The 12,161-nt window shown below is 48.4% G+C and overlaps 1 protein-coding gene across 1 annotated transcript in view; it reads left to right on the top strand.

The window, feature by feature from the left end:
• Nucleotides 1-3,624: 3,624 nt before the first annotated feature.
• Nucleotides 3,625-12,161, top strand: part of CFAP77 (cilia and flagella associated protein 77) — a 150,986-nt gene continuing 142,449 nt past the window's right edge. Inside the window, exon 1 of the mRNA XM_025261933.3 lies at nt 3,625-3,941. Within this exon, the coding sequence (XP_025117718.2) occupies nt 3,747-3,941 (195 nt within the window). The 5' untranslated portion in view covers nt 3,625-3,746. The remainder of the gene's footprint in view (nt 3,942-12,161) is intronic.

Here is a 12,161-nt window from a genome sequence, read left to right on the forward strand (position 1 = left end):
GGGCAGTGGGAGCACCGTGAAAGACAGGGGAGAGGTGGGAGGTGACCTCAGGGGTTGGCAGGGGTGAACTGGTGCAGGGTCTGATGCACGTTGAACTTCCGTTAAAGTTAGAGCTAGAAGAAGCCTCGAATATCTATTCCGATTCTTTGATTTCCACTGTGTTCCGAAGAAACATAGTTTATGATTAAAAGTAAAGTTTTAAGCAGGTCATCAAGTCAAAGACAGAATGCATGCCACGCAAACTTTTTAGCCTTATTGCACAGTGAACATAATCACACGAGCGACGAGACTCCTCATTGAATCCTATAACAACCCGCTGCTGTAGGAATCTTTATTAGGCGATATCAGCCTTACCTTGGGCCTGAGAAAGCTAGTTCAGTTCAGTTCAGTCGCTCAGTCGTGTCCGACTCTTTGCGACCCCATGAACTGCAGCACGCCAGGCCTCCCTGTCACCATCTGCAGTGATTTTGGAGCCCCAAAAAACAAAGTCTGACACTTTTCCACTGTTTCCCCATCTATTTCCCATGAAGTGATGGGACCAGATGCCATGATCTCAGTTTTCTGAATGTTGAGCTTTAAGCCAACTTTTTCACTCTCCTCTTTCACTTTCATCAAGAGGCTTTTTAGTTCCTCTTCAGTTTTTGCCATAAGGGTGGTGTCATCTGCATATCTGAGGTTATTGATATTTCTTCCGGCAATCATGTAACTTGTCCCAGCGGACTTACATTGCCCCCAGCTAGGATTAAAACCTGTGAACTTTCCATTACTCCAGGAGCCTACCCCTTGCTGTACCATTTGACCTTCTCTGTGTGTGAGTTGCCGAGCAGCTTTGATTAAAAAATGAACAAGAGGGACTTCCTTTGTGGTCCAGTTGCTGAAACACTGCACTTCCAGTGCAGGGGGCTCTGGTTCCCTCCTTAGTCAGGGAACTAGATCTCACATGCCGCAACTAAGAGTTCACATGCCAGCACCTAAAGATTCCACGTGCTGTAACTAAAGACTCCAGTGCCATGACTAAGACCTGGCACAGCCAAATAAATATTTTTTTAAGTGCATAATGTACATATATGTGAAAACCTGAAAGCAAAGTAGACTAGAGAAACCATAAGCCTGCATCATACATACATATGCTATGCTAAGTCGCTTCAGTCGTGTCCAACTCTGTGCGACCCCATAGACGGCAGCCCACCAGGCTCCCCCGTCCCTGGGAGTCTCCAGGCAAGAACACTGGAGTAGGTTGCCATTTCCTTCTCCAATGCATGAAAGTGAAAAGTGAAAAGTGAAAGTGAAGTCGTTCAGTCATATCTGACTCTTCTCGACCCCATGGGCTGCAGCCCTCCAGGCTCCTCCATCACATGTCACCACTCAAAGGCTGCTCCAGGCCTCGGATGAGCAGTTGGAATTCTGGCTTTTGCTCTTGAGATGCAATGCTGGTGTTGTCCACTGTTGGTGTGAATGGCCTGAGTGCAGGTTTGTTGTCTGTGCAACTAACTCTGTGGTGAACCCCTTACCCAGAGCCTTGTAGACATTTGCACATTTAATGAAGGTGATCATGATGAGTGAATGACCCCACAGAAGGCTGAAACTAGAAGGCAGACCAAACATCCAGGCTAGTGGTTCCCAAAACAGTGCAGCGGTTACTAGGGCAGCTCTTAAAGTGCAGATTCCCAGCTTTGCACATGGACTGCAGAGTGTGTTAGTCGCTCACTCACGTCCGACTGTTTTCAACCCCATGGGCTAGCCATGGGTGGGCATGAATACTGGAGTGGGTTGCTATTCCCTTCTCCAGGGGATCTTCCTGACCCAGGGATGGAACACAAGTCTCCGGCATTGCAGTCAGATTCTTTACCCTCTGAGCTACCACTGTATCACATTAAAATCCATAGACATAATAGCATTCTATAAGAAAATGTCCTTATTCTTGGCAAATACATGTATTTAAGGTCAAATATGATACTGTCTCCCTGGAGGAAGACATGGCAACCTGCTCCAGTATTCTTGCCCCATGGACAGAGGAGCCTGGTGGGCTACAGTCCATTGGGTCTCAAAGAATTGGCCACAACTGAGCGACTTAGCACAAATGCACGATACTGTCTGCAGATATTTTCAAAATGATTCGGCAGTATGTGTGTGTGAAAGTAAATAGGGCAAATACTAAGGACCAGTGAATCTAGGCCTTGCAGATGGTGACTGCAGCCATGAAATTAGAAGACACTTGCTCCTTGGAAGAAAAGCTATGACTAACCTAGACAGCATATTAAAATGTAGAGGCATTACTTTGCCGACAAAGGTCCATCTAGTCAAAGCTATGGTTTTTCCAGTAGTCACGTATGGATGTGAGAGTTGGACCATAAAGACAGCTGAGTGCCAAAGAATCGATGCTTTTGAACTGTGGTGTTGGAGAAGACTCTTGAGAGTCCCTTGGACTGCAAGGAGATCTAACCAGTCAATCCCAAAGGAAATCAGTGCTGAATATTCATTGGAAGGACTGATGCTGAAGCTGAAGCTCCAGTACTTTGGATTCACTGGAAAAGACCCTGATGCTGGGCAAGATTGAAGGCAGGAGGAGAAAGGGACGACAGAGGACAAGATGGTTGTATGGCATCGCCGACTCAAAGGACACGAGTCTGAGCAAGCCCTGGAAGCTGATGATGGACAGGGAAGCCTGGAGCACTGCAGTCCATGGGGTCGCAAAGAATCGGGCATGACTGAGCGACTGGACTGGACTGAATGAATCTAGGTGAAGTCTACACAGACTTTCATTGCACTCTTCTTTCAAAGTTTCTGTAGCTTCGAACTTAAAAAAAAAAGAAAAAATCCAAAGGGGAAGGAGTATTAAAATGCAGATTCCTAGATCCCATTTCCAGATATTCTGATTCAGTGAGTCTGTATTTTTCAACTTCTCTTTGTTCTGTTGCGCAAAGTTGAGTACCATTGATTTCATTCAACTCTAGACTTTCCTCACTACCCACTTCACAGAAGAAAACAGAGGACTCAAGAATACGACTAATCTGAGATTAGCAGTAACATCAGTCCTAGAATGCCAATTTCTATTTCATCCTGAAACGCATAGCAGCCTGCCCTGTGTGTGTGTGTGTGTGTGTGTGTGTGTGTGTGTGTATGTGGCAAGGGAACGGCGCGGGGGGGTGGGATGGAGACGGGGGAGGGGCGCTGGGGAAAATGGGAAGGGGTGGAGAGGGGAGGGGTGTTTTATCTTGGAAATCAGGTGTAAATGGTCCTCTAGAAATCCGTCGCTTTTAAAAATCTGTGTAGACTTCAGCTAGATTCGTAGCCCTGTGGTGATTCCTGAGTTTTCCTCGAGTAAGAAAACTCCGAAACAGGTCCAATTAGGTGGCCGCCAGTAAGTTTCCTGTAAGTCAATCGACCTGTTCTGTTCCAGCGCCGTTGGCGTCCCGTCGCCACGGAGACGGGCGGTTCCATTTTTCCTTAAGGGGTGGTCATGATTTTCTCCCCTTTTCAAATCCACAGCGAGGCTCCCAGAAGACGCTCTCATAAACCTACAGAGAGGTTTATGTGGGTCTTAGCTCTCCTCGCAAGGAGGCGGGGGAGTGCGAGGTGGGAACGCCTCCCTCCGGATGGAGCCCGGAGTCCTAGCCTACCCCGGGGTCCAGGTGGTGCGTCCCGGGACAGGGGGCTCACCCGCTCTGAGCTCTGCGGCTGCCCGCCCCCAAGCTGGGAAGCGCGCTGAATCCAGCCTGCAGGCGGACTCCCGGCGACCCCCTAGGATGCCAGAGGCTAGGAACTCCTGCCAGGACCTCACGCGATGGAAGAAGAAGAAGCCGCCGGTCCGCCGCACGGTTAGCCAGATCTGCCCACCCCCGCGGCGGCCCCTGACCGTGGCCGACATCCGGCCGGGCATGGAGAACGAGAGGCTGGGGGTCGTGCGGGATTCCATGTTTCAGAACCCTCTCATCGTCAAGGTGAGGCCCGCCCCACACCCACTGGCCCCTTTGCGCTCGTCCCCTCACTGGGCATCCGCGGGGCCGCGGGTTTCTACCTGTTCTGCCCGGGTCCCACCCCTCCCGCCCGAGCGCGGCGTTGGAAGCTCCAGCTCTGGTCCAGACAGACCTGGACCCTTCCCCCCTCCACGTCCCCCGGCCTTGGTGCGGTCAGTGGCAGGCCGCGTAGTCTCGCTGAGCCTTAGTTTCCTCATCCTCAAAGTGGGTCGAGAATGGAACTCTTTCAAGGGAGTGATCGGGCAGATCGCATAAGGTAATCCCTGCGGGACCGCCGACACGCGCGCGGTAAGCCCTCCACGTTGGCGGCTGCTATTTGCATATGTATTCGCCCGGAATGAACCCAAGGGGTGACGGACTGGTTGTCCTTACCACCTGCCAGCCCTCCCAGGGTGCAGGCCGCCTCCCTCAATTCTTCTGCACGCCCGGGCTGCTGTTATGTACGAGGGTTCTGTATCTATCCTGAAAGTTTAACTTCCGTGTTAATTTCCACCCGGTCATACTCTTATGCAAAATTACGACCCGACGCATCGTCACCACACCCACCACCAAAAACCGCAGAACTCTCTGCCATAGGGGGCCCACAGGCACCGGCGAGAGGGAGGCACAGTTTCCAAAGAGTTCGCCTCCCCTTTGATCGCAAGCCCGCTCGCGTTAGTCACGTTTCCAGGCTAGTGATAACCCAACGCCGTGGCATCCAAGCGCCTTCCCGGGATGAGGGCGCCAGGAAAGTCAAGTTGAAGTTTGGCGCTAGGAAAGCAGGTCATGCAATTTTACCTTGCGTCACTGGAGGGCAGTGTGCCTTTAAAAATGCGCGCAGCTCCCCAGACGCGGGAGGTGGAAGGCGCAGGTGATAACGGTGGATTCAGTAGCAATTATTTATCTGAACGCCAGGAGCTGCTCAGAGCTCAGAGGTTTTGGTTGTTGTTTGTTTGTTTGTTTTTGGTACAGGGAACCTAGGCTATCTTAACATCCTAGTAAGATGAGCTGAGTTAATTGGCTCCTTTGAAAACCTTGACTTTCTCCTCTTGCCTTTTTCAAACTATTTTTATGTTCCTGGGCCAGCAGCTGGGAGAAGCTGGCTTGTTTCACTGGGCACTCTTCTATCTAATATGCTCCCCTTCTTTGGCCACCCAAAGTGGAGCAAAGTTCTTCACCTGTTTCTAGGTGAGAATAGCCATTCTCAGAGGACCGGTGCCTCCCACAGATGGGATCAAGATCAGACATTCTGGGATCAAGAGGACATCAACATCCCTGCCTCTGATCATTGCTTTTACTCAAGCAGTTACTGATGGGCCAACACCTTCCTACTTCAGTACAAAATGGACAGACAACATAATGGAGTTATTCTCCATGGCGAATGAATAGTGTGTGATACCCGTCCCAAGCTACCATATATACATAGAGACACATATACATTATAGGTAGATGTGTAGATATACAGGTGGCACTTGCTAAAGAGTCTGCCTGCCAATGCAGGTAGATGCAGGAAACACAGGTTCAGTCCCTGGATTGGGAAGATCCCCTGGAGGAGGGCATGGCAGTCTACTCCAGTATTCTTGCCTGGAGAATTTCATGGGCAGAAGAGACTGGCAGGCTACAGTCCACAGGGTCACAAAGAGTCGGACACGACTGAAATGACTTAGCATGCACACACATACATATTATACACGTATGTTTTGCATATGTGTGCACACATGTATGTATGTACAATATACATGTGTATGTATATTGTGTCGTACATACATGTGTATGTATATAATGAGCTTCCCAGGTGGCTCAGTGACAAAGAATCCACCTGCCAAGCAGGAGACAAAGGTTCCCTCCCTAGGAACGAAGGAAGCATTCTTGCCTGGGACATCCCATGGACAGAGGAACCTGGCAGGCTACAGTCCATGGGATTGCAAAAAGTCGGACACAGCTTAGCAACTAAACAACAGCAACAAACATGTATAATATACGTCTACGGGTAAAAATTCCTGTGCCTTTTCCCTTTTGCTTGTACTGCGTATCAAGAAGGACAGCATTTGGCCTCTGGATGGCGCTAGCTGCACAGCTTCCAGACATTCAGTCCTATTTCCTGAACCTGAACTTTGGGTTGGAAAATGTACAGGAGTCACTGGCCTACGGGTGGGGGTTCTGTCTTCAGGGCCTGAGACACAGAGCCAGCAGGGACGGGGCTCGAGCGGCAGGGGGCGTCCTGGTGACTGTGCCCAGCTTGTTTCATTGGGGCAGCTGGATTTCTTTCTTTCCTCCCTCCAGTTTTTTTTTTTTTAAACGTCATTTTAAAAAAAATTTTATATTTTACTTTATTTTTTTAACTTTACAATATTGTATTGGTTTTGCCATATATCAACATGAATCCGCCACCGGTATACATGTGTTCCCCATCCTGAACCCGCCACCCTCCTCCCTCCCCGTACCATCCCACTGGGTCGTCCCAGTGCACCAGCCCCAAGCATCCAGTATTGTGCATCGAACCTGGACTGGCAGCTCGTTTCGTATATGCTCCCTCCAGTTTTTTATGGGCCCTAAGGTACCGACAGAGGGTGAGATGGCTGAATGGCATCACCGACTCGACGGACATGAGTATGAGTAAACTCCGGGAGTTGGTTATGGACAGGGAGGCCTCGCGTGCTGCAGTCCATGGAGTCGCAGAGTTGGACACGACTGAGCTACTGAACTGAACTGAAGGTACTTTCAGTAGCAGTTAAGATTATGTCCACATTTCAATACTGACCTCTGCTGCCGGATTTTCTACCAAAACCTGACCTAAGTCAGAGTTGCAGAAACGCCGAGCCCGAGGCGCAGCCTTGACTGTTGCCTTCTCCAGACCTCTCCTGCCCTGGGCATGCTGGGGCTGTGTGGCAGGCTCTTTGTGCCAGGTTCTGGCGGGACTCAGGGTAGAAGCGACGTTCACTGGCTCCCAGGGCAGCTCTCCTCTCACCACTTCAAACTCCAAACAGCTTCCTCTATTTTAAAGAAAATTTAAATTATGAAAAAACTTGGGGAGGGAGGGTTTCAGCTCTCAAGGAAAGGAGAAGATTGAAAGTGTCCAAGATGGTGGAGCCTTTAAAAAAAAAATCTTTTCAAAAATAATATATTGCTGAACTTTCTGTTGAGGCATGGCTTGTGGATTTCTTCACTGTGGCATGTCAGTTTCACGAACCCAGATTTTCAGACCCTCCTTTCTGTGCGCTTTCTCATTGTGTGCAGCAGAGGCGGGAGTGCCCTCTGCCCGGGGTGTCTGCAGGAGGATGATTGGAACTGAGATATATTTGGGTTTTGTCTCACTCTGAACCTGAAGGCTGTTATCTATATTGGGAGAATGTAACACCATAGCTATAGTCATTTACTCCCCCGGAACTGGGGGTGTTGTTGCTCAGATTGTTTTCTCCAGTGAATAGGATCAGGGCTTTTTTTCATTTAAAATGCAGACACACTGCCTTGAACAAACACAACAGCGCTGTTTCACACCCATGGAATTTACCGGGACGTACACATATCAGTTATTCAAGAATGTGTCTGCAAGATGCCACCGTAACCAAGTGAAAAGTGAAAACCTCAGACATCCAAGCAGATATTTTATCAGCAAATGCTCAGCAACTGTTTGCCTCATTTAAAACCAAGCCAACCGGCTACTGAGTGGGGCTGGTTGAATCAACCCCGTGTTTTCATGTGGCCCCCAAGAAGAAGTAAATATTTTCCACTAGAAAGGGCTCCTATTCTATTGTATAAAGTGACGTGAGCCAGTTTTCCTTCAAATGTGATTCTCTGGGAAGAATAAAATTAAACAGAGAAAGAAGCCAGCTTCTCCCTGCTCGATTCTCATTCCGCCAGAACTCTGTGACTCAACATAGGATCCTGCTCCAATAGCCTTCAAGGCTCCTTCACAGAACCTGTCAGGGTTCACCCTTCCTGCCAGCCGAACTCAGCTGATAGCCTGTCAATACAATTATGGGGAGAGACTGTTTGGTTTGCTTCGCTGACAGCCTTGAATCTTCTGTCGCCCTGGAGAGGCAGGCGAGGTACAGGGGTGGAATTTATTGAATTGAGCATCCTTAGAGAGTGCAAATGATCACGGCACCCGATTTTTTCATAATTTATCACCAACTTTGTTTTTCTGTGGGGGTTTATGTCACAAATAAGAAGTGCATGCGTTTGTAAGATAGAGTTACAGAATCACATCATTTGGGGGCTGGAAGGAGGCTTACAGCCATCTAGTCCAATTCTTTTTTTTTTTTTTTTTTTTGAGGATCTTAAGGCTCAGAGGAGGGAAGAGACTTGCCCAAGGTGCTACCCTGACCTGCTCACCAAAGTGGGGTGAGACTTACATCACCTAGCCTCCAGTCCCGTGCTCTTTTTGGCCACAATACATGATTAGCTAATGAGTGATGACCCGGATTGGTTATGTATCTATACAGCAGGTAGTCAAAAGATGTTCACCAATGAGTCTGATTCCATTATTGTTTCACACAACATGCCTTTCAGAGTGAACTCTACTAATTTCTTGGGATTTGTTCAGAGTCAAGAAATATTTACTAAATGTTTATGAAGTACTCAGCACCATGCTAAGCTCTGTTGAGGGCATAGAGGCAAATTCAGAGCTCAGCTTTTGCCTGCAAGGAGTTAATTATTCAGCTACAGAGATGGAATATATATATTTATGTAATTATTTTTGTTGCTGTTTAGTCACTGAGTCACATCCAACTCTCTTGCAACCCCATGCATTCCATTTGTGGCTCGCCAGGCACCTCTGTCCACATATATATGTGTATTTCATATGTATGGCATATATATGTGTGTGTGTATTGTATATATGTGTATGTGTATATATGTGTATACACCCTTCCTGCCAGCCGAACTCAGCTGATATCCTGTCAATACAATTATGGCGAGAGACTGGTTTGCTTCGCTGACAGTCTTGAATCTTCTGTTGCTCTGGAGAGGCAGGTGAGATCTGTTTGGTTTGCTTGGTATATGTGTATATACGTGTGTAACACAGGTATATTTGTGTGTGTGTGTGTTACTATTGTGTGTGTGCATGCACACACACACACATACACAGATAATAATAAGACAGGCAATGTCATAGGTCACCCTTTGTAAGTTTCAAGTTTCTGCACTACCTGGGAGGGCTCAGATTTGGGAGGAGGAAACGCTGAGCAGGACACGAGAGGCTTTATAGAGGAAAAGTCCCGAAACTGGACCTTGAAGGGCGAAAAGGTAGATTCTGGTCCTGGGGTGGGGGTGGAGACTAGGAGAAACCAAGCCTTCCAGGGCTGTTTGATTCCACCCTCCTCAGATCCTGAGTGTTCACAGATTTCCACCCCAACCCCAACTGAGGTCTAGTTCCTCAGCCTTGGCACCAGCGCTGGGATCGTAGTCATCGTCATCACGAGGAAGCATTTATTTAGAGCCAGTGTGTTCAAACTGGATGCTTGACGAAATTAGGCAACCACACTAGGAACGTAACATCTCTAATAAGTGTTGATGCTGGTGAACATCAACGCGTAGGTAGAGACAGATGCAAAGAGATTGGCAGACCCACAGTCGGGGGAACACCCCAGTGCGGGTCAGGGTCTTTTTCATGATCGAGTAAAGCGTGACAGTGTTACGTTCCGCTTCTGCACTGAAGACGATGTGCCTCTGATTGTTCAGATGCTTTTACATTCAATTTACAGAGTAACTGGGGAAAATACAGCATGAGGAAGGGGGCTGAAATTTCACCACCACCCTAATGACAGTCTCAGCCAGCTGGTGGGAAGCTTTTATTTTTCCAGGGAAAGCTGTGGGCTCATTCATCCCTGGAACTCTTTCTCTCTCGGTCCTTTTTTTCTTTTCTCTTCCTCCTTTTTTTCTCCCCCTTTTCTTTTAAATCAGAACTTCTGGCTTCCTGGCACCCAGGCACATCCTTTGGTGATCAGGGTGAGCGAGCAGGGGCTGTAGCTGTTTCAGAAAGCAGACTTGCTCCCTCTCAGGCTTTTTATCATCATGGTAGGGGGCGCAGGTTAGGGCGGAGGCAGCTCTGCTTGAGACCTGCCTTCCTCTTTGTCCTTCTGAAGAAGGAGCCTTTGGCTCTCAAAACTCAGGAATTTGGGTTCCCCAGGATGAACCCAGCCCCTTTCTAAAGTCTCAGATCGCAGGCAGTAAGGCTGTTCCTCTAGGAAGAATTCTGAGTCCTGTATGGACAAGTCAGCAGTCGTTTCCAGCACCTTCCAGAACCTTCCAGGCTCAAGTGCTGCTCATTCATAGAATTTAGGCCATTTTTCCTGTATTTGAAAGACAGAGTTTTCTCGATTTAGAACTGGCCCTGTGGAAATTTCAAGCCCCTATTTCCTATTGCAGTGGTTCTCAAGTCAGTCATCTGTTTCTAGCAGCATGCGTTCTCATAAAGTGTCTCACTCAAACCACTTGTTAAGAAAATGCACCTTATAAAAACCCCCAAAACGCACCTTTAACTGTTTAAAAAGTATAATGGGAAGGCAACTCAATTAAACGTGTTCTATATGGAGACCCTAACTTGTTAGGTATGATTTGAGTTGGTCTTGTGTTTGTGCTGACCCTGCAGTGAACGAGTCACAGACTGAGGGGGTTGGAAGCAAGCTCAGACCTTGATGGGCTTTTGAGGCTGGGCGATTCCGTTCCTGGAGGCCAGTGTGCAGAGCCATCGTCCGGCCCTGGGGGCCCGGCTCTGTGAAACCCTGGGTTCCTCTGCTGGGCCGTCACTCCAGGACCCTCTGGCTGGCTGGGCAAAAACAAGCCAAGGCACAGTCACAATCGTACTGCATTTTGGCGGGTTTTAGCAGATATTGTGAGTGTTGTGTGCTTCTTGCCTGACTTGTATTAAATATTTGTAAAGAAAAAAAAGATGCGAGCATTTGTTGACTGTTGGTAACAATTCAACTCTAGATGAAATTGCCACTTGACTCCTTTCAAACACCAGAATTTGTGTGAACAAGGACTGTGAAAACAATTCCAGGCTACAGCTTGTGTTTTCATATGATCGCAAGACATACAGCTGTAAGTTGGCTGCTCAGGCAGGTATAAAACTGCAGCCGCCGCACTGGAGAGGAAGGCGGTGTGGGGATGGCAGGCTAGAGCCAGGCAGATCCCAGGGTGGGTTCTGTCTCAGCCGCTTTCTTGCTGTGCCACGTGTGAGGTTACTTAGCTTTGAGCCTCAGTTTCCTCTCTGTAAAATGGGCCGTTAGAGTTAACATCAGCCATGGGGGAGTCATGAGGATTCGATGAGACGACTCATTAGAAAAGACCCTGATGCTGGGAAAGACTGAGGGCAGGAGGAGAAGGGGACGATGGTAGGATGGCATGGTCGGCTCAGTGGACGTGAGTTTGGACAAACTCCGGGAGATAGTGAAAGATAGGGAAGCCTGGCGTGCTGCAGTTCATGGGGTTGCAAAGAGCTGGACATAATTTAGTGACTGAACAACGACAAATGAGATGACACGGCTGTGCCAGGCTCAGGAGGGCACTGAATAAGGGGGCACTTTGGTTATTTTCCTTCATCCTGCTTCCAACACTTAAGTTCCTCAAAACAACCTTATTCTCATTAATCGACCTTCAGTAAATGTCCTCAGTCTGAACTTATGAATGTATCATGAAACAGATCCACTCAGGGGCTTACTCTTTTCCCCCTTTGTGCTCTTTTTTGGAAAATACCTTTGCCCACCCCACCGGATATATCCTAAAGCCATGTATCCTGGAACAGATGGGTGCGCCCTGGCTAAGGGTGAAGACAATCCTACTTCTAACTCTCTTGAGGGTTCTTGGGCAAATGGCTTAATGTCTAAGCCTGTTTCCTCATTTGTAAAGTATGAGTTGGAGAAGACTCTTGAGAGTCCCTTGGACTGCAAGGAGATCCAACCAGTCCATTCTGAAGGAGATCAGCCCTGGGATTTCTTTGGAGGGAATGATGCTGAAGCTGAAACTCCAGTACTTTGGCCACATCATATGAAGAGTTGACTCATTGGAAAAGACTCTGATGCTGGGAGGGATTGGGGGCAGGAGGAGAAGGGGACGACAGAGGATGAGATGGCTGGATGGCATCCCTGACTTGATGGATGTGAGTCTGAGTGAACTCCGGGAGTTGGTGATGGACAGGGAGGCCTGGCGTGCTGCGATTCATGGGGTTGCAGAGTTGGACACGACTGAGCGACTGAACTGAAC

Source organism: Bubalus bubalis, chromosome 12, assembly GCF_019923935.1.
Source record: "Bubalus bubalis isolate 160015118507 breed Murrah chromosome 12, NDDB_SH_1, whole genome shotgun sequence".
Classification (NCBI taxonomy): Eukaryota; Metazoa; Chordata; class Mammalia; order Artiodactyla; family Bovidae; genus Bubalus; species Bubalus bubalis.